Raw genomic sequence first — 20,254 nt, forward strand, 5'->3', positions numbered from 1 at the left:
TTTAGTTTCTATACCCCAGTAAATTAAGGTTTTGAGCAGACTCTATGATCCACAAACCTCACTAATTTACTATTTTTTATCTCCTGCATCACAGATGGAAGAAATCACCTTGATATGAAGACACACAATCATATTTGTTAAAGCGGAGTTAGGCAATCTGATATTCCAGTCCCCATAATCCTTTACTGTCCCTTGTCTCTTAATGTCAGCGGACATTAGTGTCAGTTTTAATCTAAACCATCTCAAGGGTACAATGTTATTGGCCCCTGAATTAACAGCAAGGAGGTTCTACACGCAAACTCCAATTTGATTATTTATTTGTGTAGAAGCTAGGCCAGAATTTAGCCAACTTGGTGACTTCTGAAATAAGGCTAAATTATGTATTATGTGAAACCATTTCACTTCAGCTGACTGAGGTTAATTGGAATTCATATAGGCTTTCTTTTAAATAAAAATAAGTCAAAAGATTAGTTTGACCTAATGTGCAATTGCAGATAAATTTCAGGGGCTGAAAAACAAGGGCAGTTTTTTTTCATACATTCCAGGGATTCAGAATTGTCAACTTTAATTCTTTATTTTACTTAAAGAAACACTCTTGCCTTTTCCCCTTAAGAATATATTCTTCACATTTAATCTGCTTCAGTTGAAAGTTCCCACTCTTTATATGATTTATCAATAATTGTTGGGGCAATACTGCGGTCAGCACACGATTTCAACTCCATTATTATCTCTTTTGTTAGGAACAGACTGCAAGCTTTTGTAGTGTCAGTCTCAAAATTAAATGCAAACAATTTCCAATCTAATGAGTGGCAGCTCATTAGCAATAGTATTGTAAATGGCAGCACGCTTAAAATGTCACTCCAAATGTTTAGTTTTTTGGCTAACACAGAATGGATTTTAGATTTTATATCAAAATTGCATAAAGAATGCAATAATGCAATAAAACAGACATGACAGGTAGTTTTGGTCTAGTCATTGTACTAAGCCATAGTTTGCTTAGCAATGTCTAGTTGAATAAGCCACAATTTCTTGGGATCATACACTGAGATTTAAAAAGAAGTTTGAACCACTAAAAAAACTAAGATCAAACAAAGCAAGCCACACTATAAATTAGTGTGTGAACCCAACCTCTGTCTTCTATAATATGGATTTTCTTCTACGCAAATCTTCTTCTTGTTGGCCTTAGACTAGCCAATAAAACACTGAAAATTCAGTGCTTACAAATGAACAACGTATTTGATAAATCTACACAGCTGTGTATATGTATGTGTTTGTGTGTGTGTGTGGGGGGGTTGTGCTCCTGGATATTTTCAAAACAGAAGTTTCTTGGTTCAGCAAAAGCCCTACGTTCTATTATTAGCATAAAATCACTGAACTGAAAGAATCTTTTTAATCTCATGCAGTTCCTATTAGGCCTAACTTGCATTAATAATGGTAAGGGATGATGGGAATTGCAGTTCAATAATATATGGAGGCCAAACATTGCTTACCTCTAATTTAGTGCACATTTCTCCTAAATCAACCGGTTGAATTTTACTTGTAAATCTGGCCTCTACATGACCTTTTGTTGCCCTTTATCACTTTACTGAACAGTTTTAAATTCTCATTCTCTGCATTTTCTAATTTTTGAAAAGTAATTATATCTTATCTTTTACCATAAAGGATAAATGGCTATATTTCCTATTCTTTCAGAAGTTTCATTTACTATCTGATGTGTTATTTATACTTCTTATTTAAGCCAAAGCAATTGAAATTGTACAGCATTTTCTTTTACATTATATAATCTTTTTTTGCCATGAACCTGTTTCTTTCTCCCAAAAATATACAATACATGTCACAAACTAGGGCTCTGAACATGCAGCTACAATTTGACTTATTAAAGCTGCTTTCATATGTCCTACCAGAATAATTAATTACTAATAGTAGCCACATGCTGCATTAAGATCACCTAAATTTGATTGCAATGATTTCACAATGGTGATCATATTTTCATAGCTCTTGTATCTAATCCCAGTCTGCAATGCTAACCTATATTAGTTTATTTGGCCTTCACCGAAATTCTGTACTCAGCTCAGTTCAGTGTTTCACTAAATCACAGTTAAAGCTGTACCTATCAGTGATGAAGCGATATACACAAAACATTTTGAACGCTAGACCATCTGTTGAGAATAAGTTTAGAAGGGGGGGGACACTCCTGAGAAACTATAAACAAACTGGCCCCTGCTAAGGTTATGATAACTCCTTTCATTTAAAAGCCACTATTGCATTGAATTCTTGTCCAAGGACAATGGCTGTTTGGAGGCACACATTAATGAACAAAAAACTTTATCAGCCGTTTTTATAGCACAATCTAGTGCCAGTTTCCAATACACATTTTCCACTGCAAGAAAAGTAGGTGGAATTAAGATTATGTGTGTTTTATCATTTGCATTTATAGTACAAGTGCATGCCACAAGGACCTATAGAATCAACTGCAGGTGAAATGGGAAGCCACATTGCGAATTTTGCTTAAGCTGGTTTTTCTTACTTAGATTAGTTTAAAAGCTATAGAAAATAGTTCTTTGAATAGATATTATTTCATCCATAATCATCAGCTTTGGTGTATTTTATTACTTTTCATCAAGGTAAATATGATACAATAACAACTTTAGATGCTTAGATTCATCAATCTATTGGTATGTTGTTATGATGTGGAATTTATGAATGTATAAGTTTCCACATGTTATCTCACTGGGTGCATTCATCTTATTTTTAAAAAAATGCTGCATCACTATTTGTAGCTTGTTTATGAATCCAAAAACCAGTTCAATAATTTTAGATAAGCAATTTTCTTAATTTTCAGTAGGTGAAATAGAAATCTTTTTTTCTTAGCAAATCCATAGTTGCTATGTAGTAACAGCTTACCCATTTTTTTTAAAAAAATTCTATCTTCACATAATAATCTTTAGACTTTCTTTCTTTCCATTTCTCTCTAGTGAAATCTCTATAGTATCCCACTGAAAGCAGAATGTGGGTTTACAACAAAATAGCACTGACTCAACATTATTACTTTTAATGAAGGACAAAACTTTCTTTTAGGTTCAAGAAAAAGACTGCCAAGTAAGATGAAATTCTGATAAGAAGAATTCTATCAGAAATATTCAAGCTATGGGAATTGCTATGAGACTAATAGACCTATTGAGTAACATAATAATTAAGACAGTATTTTTAAGCCTTACCCAACTTTTAATATTTTATTATTCAGCTAGCAAAATAATTACTACAGTTTAGTTCTACACCTCTAGAAAATTTTTGATTCAACTAATTTGCACATGAAATGCTTTAATTTGGATATGTGAATGTATTGCATTTGTATTTACAATCAAATAAATATGATTGATATAGTAAGAAGCTGGAACGAAGTGATCTTATTTATACCAGAACAGAAAAAATCTCTAGGTTATGAAACTAGTCACAGTTAGTCATCGTGTCAAGCCAAAATTGAGGATAGGGTTTATACCAATAAAAATCACAATTCTCAGTTACAGTACTGATGCATAGTTGCATATTGTACCTCCTTCCTATTACTGAGAACAAAGACTAACTGAGGAAACAAATCAAGTTTATTGTATTAAATTCTACCTAATTTGTCCCTGTAATGACCCTTCAATACTTCGGTAGTATTGAAGGCCCCAAATTTGATTCTTGTTCTGTTTTATCCAGTAGCTTTTTCCTTTTTCATATGCCATATTGTGCAGGGTTAGTCAGGAACATTAGCTGGTGCCAGCCCCTGGAGCAGAGGTGGTAATCCACCCATTTTAAAACAAGCACTTTAAATCAGAGCTCCCCAACCTTTCAGCCTTGGCGGTCCAGAAGGAAAGGGAGAAGCAGGGAAATGTGTGCGCACACAGCCCCGCGTGAGCAAGTACAAATGGCTGCGTGCATGATAATGGCATGAGCGCATGTGCCAACAGGCTGTGCACATGAGCAAACGGGCCATGTGCACCCACACCACCACCAGCATGCTGGTGCCTGTGCTCATGTGCAAATGGGCCGCTAGCACCCATGAGCATGCACAAACAGGCTGCTAGTGCCCACAAGCATGAGCAAGCGGGCTAGCATCCGCTGGTCCTGGTGGCGGTGCTAGTGCCCCCACGCATGTGCAAATGGGGCTGCTAGTGCCTGCACAGCAGTGCTAGCCCATAGGTTGGGGACCCCTGCTTTAAATATTGCTCATGCAAGAGTCATGCCTGTGCTTTCCAAATTCCTGCTGCCCTTTTATAGCTACATTTAATTAGTTACATCTAAATGTTACACAATAGCAACTGCTTGTAGGATGTGGAATTATTTGTGGGACTGAGCAATTACAGATTCTATCTGCTACTATAAAGAATATATTAGCTTTCAAAGTATTGTGTTCAGGACTGTAGAAATTCATACAATGAAATTCAGAATACTTGAAACAAATGGTTTGTTTCAAGTGATTTCATGGCTGGATCAAGATATTAGCAGCTGCAACTGCTTTCCAGGGATCACTTTGTTCTACACAAAAATGTAAGTGGGAGAAATCAACAGTATTTTAAATGACAATGTAATCACACAGTCATTTGGTTGTCCAAAAATATATTTTTTAAAAAATATGGTAGGTATCTTGTGAAACAATTACATCTTATGAGGCCCTGATGAGTTGATTCTTGTATAACCTCATGAGACTGTGGCATTCTCGCCTACAATTCTCCAGATGTTGCTAGTTTGGGGTTCACAGACACCATCTATGTCTCCTGCAGGTAGTTTGGCACCCACGGATGTAGCGCTGCCAATTCTTTTTCTATGAAATGAGTGAGGCTTTTTTGTTTCTGATTTACAGCTGTTATTTAAATTTGATACATATACAGCGGTTGCTTCTTTATGAGACTGAAAAACTATAGCTTTCTAACCATCCTTAGTAGAGAAGGGAAATGGAAATGAACTAACCAGCTTTTCCAAATCCACACTATAATATGGATGTTCCATGCACACAAAAATCTAGGCATAGAACAGCTGGCTTTGGGAGGTCTGTGTCCAACCTAAAACATGCATATTTCAGATTATATCATCTGCATATGGAATGAAAAAGCCAAGATAAGGATTTTCGTTGGTGACAGCACGTGCAAACTTCACTCCTGGCAGTAGTTTTGTGGGAAAGCAGGGGTGGGAGGAAAAAGAGGAAAGCAAGATCAGGAGGTGGGCAGGCCATTGCCAGACCATGCAGAAGAGGTGTAAAAGCACTCCAGGATCCTTATGAGTATTGTTCAAATTGAAACCTTAAAGAACCAAAATGTTTCAGCTTTTGTTTCTGTCAAACAGTAGCTGATCAGAAACTGTTTGGTAGAACTTCCAAAATGCAATTATCTGTTTGGGGTTAAAAAAATACAAAAAAATATTTCTAATTTATATACCCCCTTTTACATGCTTTAAAGTTCTTGGAAACAACTTAGTTCACTTTGTGGTCTGACTACATATATTTTTTCTACTGATCCATCTCTCCTTACCCCTCTTCTCAGGAAGCATTGTAGAACTTCAGAGAAACCAATACATTGGAGCAATTTAGCCAATAATTAGTACCTAATGAATAATATATTTTATGCCACCTCTATGCAAACAGAGGAAAAGCAAAATACCTGCAATTCTGTTTGAAAGAAGAACTTCTGTGGGCATTGTGTGCAGTCGTAGATCTTGTCTTCTTGCCCATGGGCTGAAAAAATATGTTGCTGCAATTTGTTGGCTTGAACAAATACTGGAAACATCAAAAAGGAAAATGTGAACTTTTTGTTAGTTCATTTTATTACATTGAAAGACTTTTTTCAGCGAACATTTCCTCATTACTCCCAGCAATTGCAAAGGGTACAATTATCAAAGAACCCTATAATTTCTGATTACACTGTTGCTATAATAGGCACCAGCCATGATTATTCAGCTCGACATTCAAGTCTTAATTTTCTTTTCTATTCTTTGTAAAGAACCATGCTTATATGTCTGGTAAAAACATAATCAAATAAGACTTAAATCACAAACAGTTAGAAGCGTACTTTTCCCATTTTACCACAACAATTTTAAATTAAACCATACTCCACTAAAACTCAACGCTAAAAATCTTGCTACTGAAAAATTTGGAAGCAACAGATTCTAAAGCCTGTTTTGTGCATTTGCCTAAGTAGCCGATTCTATCTTGTATTGAAATGTGTTAATGTATTGAAACAATTCTGTACAGAAATGTATTAATGTTAAAAATTATATCCCACAGCTATATTGGGGCAATATCTATAAATGTGAAACAGAACTACAGGTAAATTCTCTTTGGATACTTTAAGATCAACGCTGAGTACACACTGAATGCAAAGGTTTCAATAATATAAACACGTTCAATTTTAATGACTACAAACAAGGCCCTAAGACTGTGTAACAGTTTACCTAGGAGACATAGTATTAATAATTAAATTGTATATGCCAGAGGCAGTGTTTGGGTTGGCAGCACTGACTTCTGATGGATGCCTGGTGCACTGTGACCTAAAAAAAGTTTGCATATACAATATTAATTTGTATAGGCAGAGTAAGGATTTATTAAAGATGCTGGCATTTAACTTTGACTCCATTCCTAATCATTAAAATAATTCTAATTGAATGCCAACAACAAAGAAAGAATTAGAACAGGGCTCTTATGAGTCATACATTTTAATCACATTTTTCATTACATTAAAATTATTGGATTCCATTTTCCGTATAAAATTTATATTGGTGATAATATTCTGCACATTGTATAAATTTAATAGCATATTACTCCTAAAACATCATTGTCTATCATTAATGTGCTGTATCTATTTACCCCATCAGCAAAAAAAAATGTTTTCATTTTCAACATACATATTGGAGTAAGAGTTTCAATACTTTGAAAACATTTTATAAAGCCTCTAGCTGAAATGTTGTTTTTGTTGTTATTTGGGAAATCTATTCATGGAAAGAAACAGAAATAGGATTGTTTTTCTAATGTTTTATTACACAGCCAAAACCTACGCTCTAGAATCACAAATGGTATTAAAAATTGCCTACAATACACTTTAGGTATAAATATAGTATATAAACTCAACATTAATGACTTCTGTCTACATGTAGAAAAATGTGGAAAACAAAACAAAAACTCAACTGTGGGAATTACCAAACTAGCATGGCTGACAGGCACACTGTTGAAAACAAAACTAGCTTCAAACATTATTAGAGCAACCTGTGTGCTGAAAAGTAACTAAATGTTATAATACAGAGGGAAAATGTTTAACTAGTAAGTAGGAGGCAATAATTAGAAATAGCAGCAAGGCTTGCCTCTGTTTTATTGGGGAAAGTGCTGCCAAAGAACAAGAAATAACATTTTGGAGTTTTCTTTTCAGTGTAGAAATAATAATCCTGAAATGCATCCTATTGATGATACACAGCTGTGCAGACTGCTGACTTTACTCTCAGAAAACAGATCCTGCATCTAGACATTATTTTCAAATTGTAAAGTTCAATGGCATTACTGCTATTAAAAGTAAAATGTTTCTATGCAGCCCTTAAATGGTTAGATTTCCAATTATAGTTTTAAGTTATGTTTCATCCAGAAAGTGTCTGTGTTTCACACTGTGCAAGAGGCCTTCTCTTAAAGGAAGTGGATCTGTAAAAAGCTGACAGATGGGGTTTCTTTCACTAGAATGATATGTGATTGAGTCCCTATTCCGATAGCACTGGAAAAATGGCATGGGATTAGTTTGGTTGCAGAAGGAAAAGTAGTGGATGATTTGCTGTTGCGTGGGCTGAAAATAATCTAAAAGTAAGGCAATTTGGAGGATGTAGATTTAGATCGAAAGGGTAGTATGTACTCATGATTTACTGAAAAAAGTCACAAATGCATGCTTATCACTGAGTAGCAGCAGCATGCATTATATAATGATTAAGCAGGAAAGATTTATTTTCATATATTTCAAAAGAGTGACTCAGCTGCAAGTCATTATGCTGACTACTCATAATGAATCAACATGCAAGCTGTATGGGCACAGATAGCCATGTGTTGTTTGTATTGCATTTAGATGTATTTGATCATCATATTTTAGTCTGGTGTAGGAATCCGCATACTGTGAGTTGAGAGTGTCTTTTTGATTTCAGCATGGTAGTTTATGATAGTGGTGCAATGATCGTTTAATTGACAATCAATAGGATTATGTTTTAGAGCACGATGTCCAATCTTTTGGCTTGGCTGGGCTGCACTGAGTAAAGAGAATTGTCTTGGGCCACATATAAAATATATAATATAGTTAATGTTTACTACTTTGGAGGCAAGAATTACTAACTTTCCAGGGCCGCATGTGGCCCATGGGTCATAGGTTGGACACACCTGTTTTAGAGTATTGCACTAATGTCACTGATGGTAGTAAATGATAGGATAAAAATCCACCTGCACATAGATGTATTTTATTTCATTCCTAATTTCTGCAAAACTAGTCACACATTTATTTCAGTAATAAACATCACTAATTTTGGTGGTGAAAATACCAGTGCCATGCATAGCCCAAATATAGTCATACTCAACATGTGTAGCCTATTTTTTTATTTCTGTACATATTCATTTATATCCTGCCTTTATTAGTTTGAAAAATAATTCAAGGCAGCTAACATACCTAATTCTCCTTTCTCCTCCTATTTTCCTCACAACAATCCTATGAGATGATTTGGCTGAGAGAGTCACTGGGCCAAGGTCAACCAGCTTTCATGACTCAGCTGAACTAGAACTCATGGTCTCCTGGTTTCTAGCCTAGTTACATTAGAACAGTGGTCCCCAACTTTATGGCTCCATGGACCAGCAGCAGCAGCAGCGTTGGCAATGTGGGGAAGGGGATGGATTCATGCTTGCATCCTAGCTCCTGAGCATGTGCAAATGAAGCTTTGCGCACTTGCCTGCCCCTTGCACAGTCTGGCTCCCAAAGGGCTGAGAATCATTATCAGAGTTGGAGACCCCTACATTAGACCAAACTTGTTTATTTTCTTCACCTGAGAATATCAGGTGCTTTCCCCAATATTGTATCATATACTGCTTTTAAAATTTTTAAAAACAGATATTAAAGTAAGTATTGGCTTCCAAGAAAAACCAGTAATAAGGTTCAAAGTTACTAAGATTTGGGCAAGAAAAGGTTAAGACAGACTATTTTCAGCCTCCTGCTGTTAATATGAAAAACTAACTGTTTATTTTCTCCATATTTTCAGTAAGTAATAAAACAGTCTTGGCAGTTTATCAGTATTTTGAGGGTGAAAAACATAATAGTAATACCCTAGTTCTCTCTGTAACGCTATGTGTTCCAGTGGAAAAACTGTATCAAGCCAGCCAAAGATATGACATCCAGGAATGCAGTTATGGAGGCAGAAATCCCATCCCATTCTACCCCAATACGTTGAATAAGCAGAAAACCTATTACACAGCAAGAGGATCCCATCTCTGAGTCCCATCCTACAAATCAGATAAATATATATTTTGTGAGAGAGGAATGTTGAAAAGATAGAATCCCGATTTCAATAGTGTGGTATAAATGATATCACTGAAGAATATACACGAGTCAATTAAAACCAAGGTGCACAATGAATGAGTCCTATTAGAGTCCCACCTGTAAAGCAGACTGGACACTTGAAGGTTCCTCCCATTCCTTCAAAACTGTGCTCTATTAGATGGCACTGGAGTTTGGCAGGAGAATCAAATGTCTGGTTGCACAACTTGCATTCATGATTTAGTCCTTCATCTGATGGGGTAAAATTGGAGAAAATGTATCATTATTGGTTATGCCTGCCCTCTAATGTTTTGTCAAAAAATACAGGACACTTTGCAAGAGAATAAAGCAATCATATATGATAAATATCACATATTAAACAACTTTTCAAGAAGTGCTCCAAAGCAACCCTTTCTTCCTCCTCCAAATCTGTTGCTATTAAAACATTTGCTTGCTACCAAGAATTAGAAGTAAATGCAGCTAGATTTAACAATATAAATGTAATTGAACACAACTGGTAATATAAGTGTGTGCACATGCATCCAGTTTTAATTAATCAGATAATTAGATTTAATTAATTAGATAATTATCTTGGTGCCCTTGATTTGGCTGTAGAACTTATTCTGCACCAAAGTCTACAGTAGAATAAGGGTGCATATTACGGTTCTGTTTTGGCAGCAATCACTCTATATACAGGTTATGTGAATAAGAGCTACCAAGTATTGGATGCTACAAAAGTGAAGAAAACTCAAATACTTCTATTATCTAAATACAACTATAACGCTCATGTTTATCTGTTTGTTTGTTTATACCCTCAAGTTATCCTGAGCAGAGCATTATACCACAACAATTTCTGAATCAAGGTTATCTAACATCTACTAACTTAAAGAATGCATTAAAAAATCTGGGACCCATTAGTCCTGTAGAATTAAAATTGTTCAGATCAGTTTATTTGCAAAGTGGTGGCTGTTTCGATGTCCCCACAGTAATGGGATCCTGATTTTTGATGCTCCTGCAGTTTCCCACAAGCAAAATCAACAGGGAAGCAGGGAGGAAGTCAGAAGTCACTCCTTTCCCACTGCTTTTGTGCTCACCCTTGGTTATTCTGTATATCAGTTTAGATAATAAACACTGACATTATTGAAGTTTGTTTGCCACTACAATTATTGTTTTCATTTATGATACATATTCTTCTTAGATCATCACAGGACCATCCAACATTGGGGTAAAAAAAATTAATGTTCATTCTGTCACATCAGATTGTACTACCTATTTTTCAAAGGATGACCCAATGAGAATCCAACTAGTTGTCTAGTTTTTCTTAAATCTGATGGGCTACAAAACTATCATGCAGAAAGTTCCTATAAAGCAACAAGCAAGTGTTCAGGTACCTTTCCTTTCCTATCTTATTTTTATATTGTTTCATTATAAACTTTCCTCTCTGACAGATGTTACAACTTCAACCATGCACCTTCTTGTCAGCTGCAAAGACAGTGATTGTAATGGGTGTGAAAGAATTTGTAGATTCCATTTTTATTTAGATGTTACCACATATCATACTAATGTTTACTTTTGATAAATATTAAGGTTTCTGTTTTTTAAAAACTTGCACGGAACAACAGATATTTGTCCTGAATATGAAAGTCTGTATTATCTTTAAACTGGCTTTCTCCTCCCCTTATTAGTAACCATCTTACTGAGAGTCTCAGAGGTCCTTCATTTTTTCCCCAGCTAGAGGCATTCCAAGTACTACCAAATTGATCCTAAAACCTCCCCCGCTATCAGCTGCAGGCCCTTGGTGCCCTTTCTCCCTCCCTGTTCATCCTAGGTCTAACGTTAGTCTTTCTTCTCAGCAATGTTGCAAGCTCCTTTTCTTCCACCATGGGAACAGTGATCAGTTGTCCTACTTAGAAACAGTTGCTAGGTAAAATGCAGCCCCCAGCTCTTTTGTACAGGGTTCAATTCCCTCAGCCTATCTTAGAAAAGGTCCTCCTCTGTGTCACTATTGTGTTATATCTACAGTTTGGTTTGACACGTAAATATATTAGCCAGTTAATAAGAAAAACACATGCACACTCACAAAACAACTGCATCTAGTACACCACTCTGGTGTATTTTAAGATAACAGCTATCAACTGAATACTAAATTGTCCCACCATGCCTAAAGTAACACAGCCTTCCATGATTGACTCCCAAGAAATGATGAAAAGATAGGAGGCAACAATTAAACTACGGTAAGTATGGCCTTCAGTTTATGTCTTTATTGTATGTTGCCCAGCGTCATTTCATGTGAGATAGGCAACTGTATAAATTTGAAAAACAAACAAACAAATAAACTATCTAACCTCATCACTGAGTTGTTCTCCCAAACTATGACAAACTAAAACCAAGAAAAGTGATTAGATTCCTGATGTTTTGGCTCAAAATGATTGGGATTTATCCTTAATACAAAGAGGCATAATTAACATAAAATTACTGCTGTCTGCTGCACCAGCTCCCTCATTCCTAACAACATTATCAGAGATGGTTAAGCTAAAAGAATTACATAACTACGGTATATATGTGCAAAAACCCTGCCGATGTGTAATATTTTTAGCCAGTGAGAGCAATTATATTAGCAGTCAAAGAAGTTGTCTCTTTGGTCAGAAATTGTAACTTTCTGCAGAAAGGAAGACTACTCCTAAGTCACAAATAGGCAATTCTGAAAAAAATATTGTGTGTGACCCAAAACCTTTTTCTTTCTCCAGGTATTAATCTAGTGCAGTTGGGGTGTAAAATCTTTCCCACTGAGATCAGGAAGTAAATCCCACTAAATAAATACAGTTTTACTTTGGAATAAATATTTGCAGTGGAGTATTTTAGGAAGTTTAGTTGCATCAACATATTCATAAAATCCAAAACAGAAGTGGCATGTGAAAGGCTGGACTTTCTTTTGGTTACCTGAATTTGAACGTGATTTGAAAATATACTTCCTAGCTGAGAAGAAGAAATGTGCTATGCTTGTTGAATGCAGTGCATTCCTTGGTAACTCATATCCCCATAAATCCATTGATTTTTTAAAAAAATCTGAACGCTAATTCTTGATCAAGTTAAAACATCTGATTCAGGTCTCCAAGAGCAGTTATCACTAGCTATTTTGGAGGATGGCAGAATTATCCAAATGGCCACGTTATTCACAAACGTTTATATTTGAATATCAAACTATTCCCTCACGGCATAAGCAACATTATGCAAAAACAAAACAAAAGAAAACAAATAACAACAAAACAGAAAGGGAGTAAGGCATGAAATATGATAAAAAGAAAAGAAAAGCAGCTTACATAAATCTAGTTTATATCAACACCATTCACTATTCTCTGTACCTTACTATTTTTTTACAACAAAGTTGGCAGAAGCAAACATTTGTATGCAACAATATACGTTTATTTCTTTCAACAAATATTCATTCCTTACAAAAGGCCACCATGCTACTCACTACATTCTTTCAATATTTCTATATCTTAAAAATTTCTCACTACATTTCCCCATTTTTGGTACGTTCTATGGCATTCCATATTTGTAGGGAGGAAAATCTCTCTTGAATTAGTCTGTGAATTGGGAGGGGGCAATCCCACTTAGACGGCTATGTGAATTACATCAGGCATTATAGATAATTATTTATTTAATTTGTTGAATTTATTTTCTGTCTATCTCACACAGGGGCTAATCTGGGAGGCCTATTATTCACAGACCAGTGGGAGGGACCCTCTTCCCAAATATTTGGGTGGATGCGTTTTAATGAAGAAAAGAAAAAAGGAATCTCAGTTTTAGATCTATCGAAGTGAACATAAGCAATGGCAACTTCCAAAATATTTGCCAAATGCAAAACATCTACATAGAGTGGTTTAAAGCAAACATAAGACTGACAAAATTATTACCCATGAAATTATATATTCCTCACAAAAAGTAGTACCAGCCTGCCTGTTTATGCCTGTGAAAAAACAGGCACTTTATGGGGACTGTTTTTTCAAATTTGCTACCATGAATCGCACATTCAAATTTTATATTTCAGTTAATTTTTGAAGTCCAATGTACACATGAATTTTTTTAATGGAAGCTCCAAGATAATTTTCCCATTAATATATGGTTTTATGCCTAAAAAAGACATTGTAAGTATAAAAGTAATACCTAATATTAAGTCTCAATAGGAGAATTCATGAGAAAAAACAAATTGACCAGGAAAAGAAGAATATTGTTCATGTTTACTTCTCTTTCTTCTCCTGTTTTTCAGTTTTGGGGCAACTCATTAAAACAATATATTCATATTTATGGTGATGCTGAAAAAACCCAGCAAATAGCCATGACTAAAAATATGTTTGAATTCTGGTTTCCACTAACATTGTTGGAGATAAAATTGAATGTCAAAGCTTGCAGAATGCTATTGATTTCTATGGTTATGAGAAGGAAGCCAATAACATTATATCTGCACTATATGGACAGTTTAGAAGAGGTTTATTCTCTTTCTCCTCTTCCTTAATATTATAAAATAGACTCTTCCAGACTGATGCCTTTAAGATGTTTTGAGACTACAATCAATCTGGAAGGTTCTTCGTTAATTGAAAACTGCTCTAGAGATATAATGGGAGGTGCTGTGGCCTATAAGATATTATGTGAACTGTTAAAAATGTATCATTTGTGTTAGGGCTATTAAGTTAAGATTATTTATGCTTTTAAGGTCCTTTTTTTCCTTGACTTTTTGTATTCCATTGCATGTATTGGTAAATCCCTTTCAGGGGCATTCCTATAGAATTGATGATCATTTGTCACTAAACACTTTCTGGATTGGTAACAGTGACATGACAGTAACAATTCTGAAGTGTGGATGGCCTAGAGAAGACTGACGATATCACTATCTCAAAATGTCCTAATTTTCAATCATGTTAGTATTTAATTTTGAAACACCAATTTTACATTGATACATCTTGGTGCTTTTTATAGTTATAAAACTGGAAAAAACCAAATGATCTGCACAGGAAACCTTAATATCTGAACACTTAATGTAGAAATACTGAACATCATATCAGAAATAAACAGACATAAAAAGGCTACTTTGAGAATGTACAGTTGTGACAAATTTGAAGTGAAGTGCCAGAACATCATTTCAAGAGGTTATTCTCCCCTCATACATCCACTTCAAACTACTTTTTCCCGACAAATTTACAAGGAAAAAAAATCCAAAAGCACTGAAGAGCTTTAAAAAAAATCAGTCAGAATAATCAAATCTTTAGAAAGATGGTAAATGATAGTAATTGGAAAATACTGTCTGACTCATTCATGAAAGTGAGATTTAGAGTCAATTGATTTAATAACCATTAAAATATTCTATGAAGGATTTAATAGATTGGCAAAGCCCTGTTTTTATTAGGAGTTATTGGTATGATTTAATGAAATTTATAGGCAATTGCCTCTAGGGAATAAGTTACAAATTAGATATCCACCAACTACTTACTACAGACCTGATTCACACAATGGTTTTCCCTATCATAAACACAGTTGTTTTTGAAGTTGCCTCAAGGAAGATGTCCAAGTGAAGAACATTCTTAAGTAGAATTTCTATCAAGCTGTCAAAATGACAGATCATCAGCATGAGCATCTCATCATCTATTTTCATAATAATGTGCATTTTTGGAGTGCATGCTGACTGAGAAATCTACACATGTAAACTGCTGTTTTCCAAATAAAATGATGCATTATATTACTAGGGTAAAAGTAGCATTTACTATGCAAATATAGAGTCTCTTCCGGTTGTTGTGCCTAGTATTATATTTCCAAGAGTTGTGGTAGAGTGGAAGTAAGGCCCCTTGTGATGAGTCTCTAATGGAAAAAAAATAAGATGAAATAATAAGCACAGAGAAGCTCCTATGCACACAGTCATAATCAGACAGTGGTAACTGAAGCAGATTTCCAACTCTTTGCTGCTCCTTCTGTCCTAACTGAACAATATGACTACCCAGCAATGTTTTAGCCATGTCACTTATCAAGTTTACTTTGCTTACTGCTAACAACTGATTGCTGTCAGTCCATTTAGAGAGAGCCTATTTCACTCTTATTAAGGCAAAACAGCTTAAGTATTTAACTACTTTTTGCGTGACAATGTCCTTGCACTGTTTTTTATTCTATCCGTACCACATGAGATATAGATAGTTGCAAAGAGAAAGCCTATGTATGCTGTTCTATTATCATCCAATCTAAATAGTTACGCTTTAAACCATGATTCCCTTCTCATTGGAATCAAACTGTCTGTTGTTTGTTTGCCAGAATGCCAAGTATGTTAACTTAATCTTCTTTTGGTTTTCCCCAATTCACCCAGCTGGGCAATACAATTCTTTTAAAAGACCTAATATAGAAATTAACAAAGTCTGAAAACTTCCAACATACGCTCATTGTTCTTTGATTGTAATAGGCCTTCTGTCATTTACAATTTCTCAAGTATCATTATAATAAATAAACAAATAAAGATGAAGAAACCAAACTGAAATAATTCATGATATAGCAGTAAGGAAATGGAAATGCAAAAATCAAATGTACAGCTGGGAATTGCTGAGGGAAATGTTTACAGTACTTCAGGAATCTGCTACTGCAAAATTGTAGACAAAATCTTGTAGGTTTGTTGGACACAGTGCAAAGTGGTAATAACTACAAAGAAATATTGGAAAACTTTTACCCCTCTCTTCAATGTATAGAAGGTCAAATGTGCTAAATAACTTAAGGAATTAAAGTAGTTCTGTAGAAACTGCATAAAGCTAGCATACCAAAACTACTACTATAGTCTATAGCATATATACTGCTACAGACTATAAACTATGATAATTCTGTAATGAGAAAAAGGATCTCCCTGAATATGGAAGCTGGGCCATTACATTCTACTTTCATATACAAAGACTTCTTTCTCTAACATAAGAGAATCATTTTCACATTTATGCTTTATTACAGCAGTCTGAAAATCACACAACATATACATTTTCTGTACATTCATCTCTAAACTAATAAGAATATAAAGAACTATGGCGACGCTTCTTCTGTGCCAACAAATCTGTACAAACCAACACTGCCTATTCTGACTGTCAGAGATTTTGAGACAGAGATGTCACTTGAACTTCATTCTAACTGGAGACATCAGGAATCAAATATGAGAACTTCTGCAAGCAAGCCATGTACTGCATCACTGAGCTGTGGCGTTTCCCCAAGAAATGCCATGCTGAGGCACACAAATGTTAATTCTAGTCTAGCATTCTGTCCTCTTAACGGCAGAGAGAAGATGTCACAGGGAACATCATGTAGGGAATCATCTTGATTGCTTCCTCTGTTGTTAGCTTTTAGTTGTTCTGGGTAGACAAAATATCTTTAGAGGGGAAATTGGACTAGCATTGCAAAGCTATACTATTCTGCTTCTAGTATGTTTTATGGAATATAATGGAAACGATTTTTAAAAAACTGGTTAAATTTTGTGCTGATTAGAATCTTATGATTTCTGCTCCTCCCTCTCATTAGAAAAAGTTCTGATAATTTAAGTGCAATAAATAGAAAATTCTTTTTTATCAGTTCTATTAAAGCTGGACTTATATATGTACCCTAGACAAAAGCCTGGGGCAGCAAATGTGGGTGGCAGCAGTTTTGCTTTGGCAGCAGATGGAATGGTCTTCCCCACTGTGGGGTTGCTAATTTATATCTTATACTTGCTATTTTGAAACCTTAAATGACAAAAGGGAGGGATGCTCAAAGAAGTAAGAAATTGTTGCTCCAGAGAACAGGGATGAGAAAAGCTGCAGAAAGGGGCAGGAGGAGATTCTAAGACTCTCAGATTTGTACATGTTATCACAGTATAGCAGGTGATTGGCAGCTGTTGTGGGAAATAGTCCCATGTTTGTTCAGAGAAACTGAAGAGACAATCTTAAAATTTTCTAGCTCTATGACTGCGTGCACAACTCAAGGCTGTTCCAAACTGCTACCATCTCTAGGTAAATGGCTTATCCAGTGGCATAGAAGCAGATGATCAGTGCCATGGGAAAATGTCCTGGTTACATCAATAACTGTTATATATTCCCAGTATCTCAGCCTCTTTTGTGAGTACTGGCCAGCTATTTTTTTGGTTCAAGGGAAAAAAATAACTTGCAGTAGTCTGACTGTGGTTAAAGTTGCCATCAATATGCATCCATGCTGGTGTGGAGGGAGGGCTCAATTAAATAAAAAGAACCCAAAGAACAGAACACCTAGAGAAGTCCTATTCTATACACCCATTTAGGGTCTCCCTTCTGACTACATAATCATGTTTGCATGCCATGGATGACTGGAAAAGTCATCATTAACCTCAAGAAAGCCTGGTGCTATATGTGACTGAATTTTCTTATTTACTTGACCCTTAGTGAAGTGGCACATTGATGAAAAACTGGCAATTTGAAGTAATTAGTTTGTGAAAATTAAATCTGGCCAGCTATCCAGGGCAACAAGTAGATTAGGGAAAGTCTGTCTTGGGAAGCAAATTTCTCCAAAAAAATATATGAAAAAGTAAAAAAAAATCCTATCATTTGTCAAGGTCAAAAAGATTAACAAAAATGTAGAAACTGAACATACTGAGCACTAGTTTGTATTTTTTTTATAAACCAATACATTTTATACAAGGGAAATAAAGAAAACATATCAGTACTAAATGTGTGTCCTGCTCTTACTGCATTAGTCTTAGGCTGCCATGAGCTGGCATGGAATTAGCAGGATATTTAATGAAATGGATGGATGGATAGATGGATGGATAGATAAATGCCTCTGCTTGATATTGTTTAAGCTCTGAAGCAAAGGAGGCCTAATTAGCATTTGGATTGGAGACTACCCAAGCTATGGCCTAGACCAGTGCACTGATAAATATTCCAGAATGTTGCTATGGAAGATTCTTCTATAACATTTCCAATCAAAATGCATAAACATGCCAATGAGGAGCCAAGACTCAAAGGAGATGTACATAAAATGATTCTTTCTCCCTTACTGATTGGTTCCCATGTTACATAAGTGATATTGGTGCTTCTGGATTATGGGCTGTATGGATCTCTAAAAAAGAGAAAGTGTTACTATGCAAAGTACCCAATCATTCAGAAGATCCTGATGATTTTGGATTTTGAATACTATTGCTGCAACTTGAAACTATTCTTTCAGGATTGAAAGCCTCATTTAAAATATGATTCAGGGTTTAGATCCTATACTGATAAGATATTAGATTACAAGGAGAATTAATGTAAATTAATACATTAATATATTAAATTAATAAATACATTAATATAAATTTGAATATACTTCTTTTGCAAAACATCTTAGATATCATCGTTGTATGATATGTTCATAATTCTCTATAACAATTATTTGGCTGATTCACAGAACTGCAAAACCTAAGTGTGGGTAGGTATTGTCCCATGTTCCAGTTTCTAATTGTGAGCTTAGACACCTTAACCTCTCTTTCTCTTCGAAATAACACTTCCTTGTTCTGCCGTTCTATATAATACACAGGACTACAATGAAACGAGCAATCAAAAACTACATACTGCATATCTGTGTTAATTAATAAAAGTTACATTAGTTTTCATGGAAAAGGTAATTTACTCAAAATCAAAACACTTTGGCTTATTTTAAAGCATTGTTTCTCTTAATTTTGAAAGCAATTCTTTGTTGTTTTGTCAACTATAAATTTGTTTTAAAATTGGTCAACTTGCAAGATATAGCTTTCTCTAATTGTTTGAGGTTAAATACCTACTAGTATTGCCCACCTGTCTGGGAATTCTGGAACTGGTGGAAGTACTGGTATATCTACCATCGAGTTCTACACAGAAAAAACACAAATTGGTAAAATTGAAAAAAGATACTTTATGGACACTTCATGCAGCATAAAGAAAACACTACCTGTTGACAAATCTAGGGGAAACACTTTCTAAGACTGATCCATGTAGTTAGTTAATTCCATATTATAGTGGATCAGCCATGTGAACTGTGTACAACACATACTTCTCTCTGCCCAGAAATGTTTCTTGAGGAGACACAAGAAAATGGCTACTTAGCTGCCTGCAGAAGACATCAGCAGGTTACACAGAAGTACTTGTACCCTTGAATTTTTTTTGTCTTTTCTAAACATTGTACATTAAATATGTGAATAACGTTGACACGGAATTATTGATATGGTCAGCATACACAGTGTGGTATATAGAAACACAAAGTCTGGCATAAAACTGCATTATTTTATTGCCTTTTTCTTGTGTTGTATCTTTGGCTGTACAGGATACATAAACAAATGGAATAAATTGGTGATATTCATTAAAGCTTTCAGGCAACAAACATAACACCATTTGAACAATTCTTACTTTTAGGCTCTTATTTTTCATATTTCTAGAGTGATATGCTTTTGTGGGTGATTCCCACATAATGTTCCAGTAATATGTACCAACATCTTTGCTTATGAAGTCCTTTAAGAAAAAAACTGTCACTAGTCTGGGCTATAAACACCTAATGAATCTTTTGGGACATATTTTTCTGTGACTGGCTCCTGAATTTAAACAATAAAATTTAAATGCTTTTTGGCACAGTCAAGGAAAGTCATACAAGTCTTTCTATGGCACTGAATCTACTTGAAAGTTTCATTCATATGTTTTGGTAATTTAAAAATGCAGATATCTCCTCATGGTTTATCATTCTAAATTCGGTGGAATGTATATTTAATATAT

The 20,254-nt window shown here is 35.1% G+C and overlaps 1 protein-coding gene across 1 annotated transcript in view; it reads right to left on the reverse strand.

Annotated features, from left to right (window-relative positions):
• ZNF521 (zinc finger protein 521) overlaps positions 1-20,254 on the reverse strand; it is a 321,090-nt gene that overhangs the window by 38,450 nt on the left and 262,386 nt on the right. The window contains exons 5-6 of the mRNA XM_081325811.1: positions 9,639-9,770; positions 5,640-5,755 (exon numbers count right to left, since the gene is read on the reverse strand). Of these exons, the coding sequence (XP_081181937.1) occupies positions 5,640-5,755; positions 9,639-9,770 (248 nt within the window). The remainder of the gene's footprint in view (positions 1-5,639; positions 5,756-9,638; positions 9,771-20,254) is intronic.

The sequence above is a fragment of the Vipera berus genome, assembly GCF_964194415.1.
Source record: "Vipera berus genome assembly, chromosome: 3".
Taxonomy (NCBI): domain Eukaryota; kingdom Metazoa; phylum Chordata; class Lepidosauria; order Squamata; family Viperidae; genus Vipera; species Vipera berus.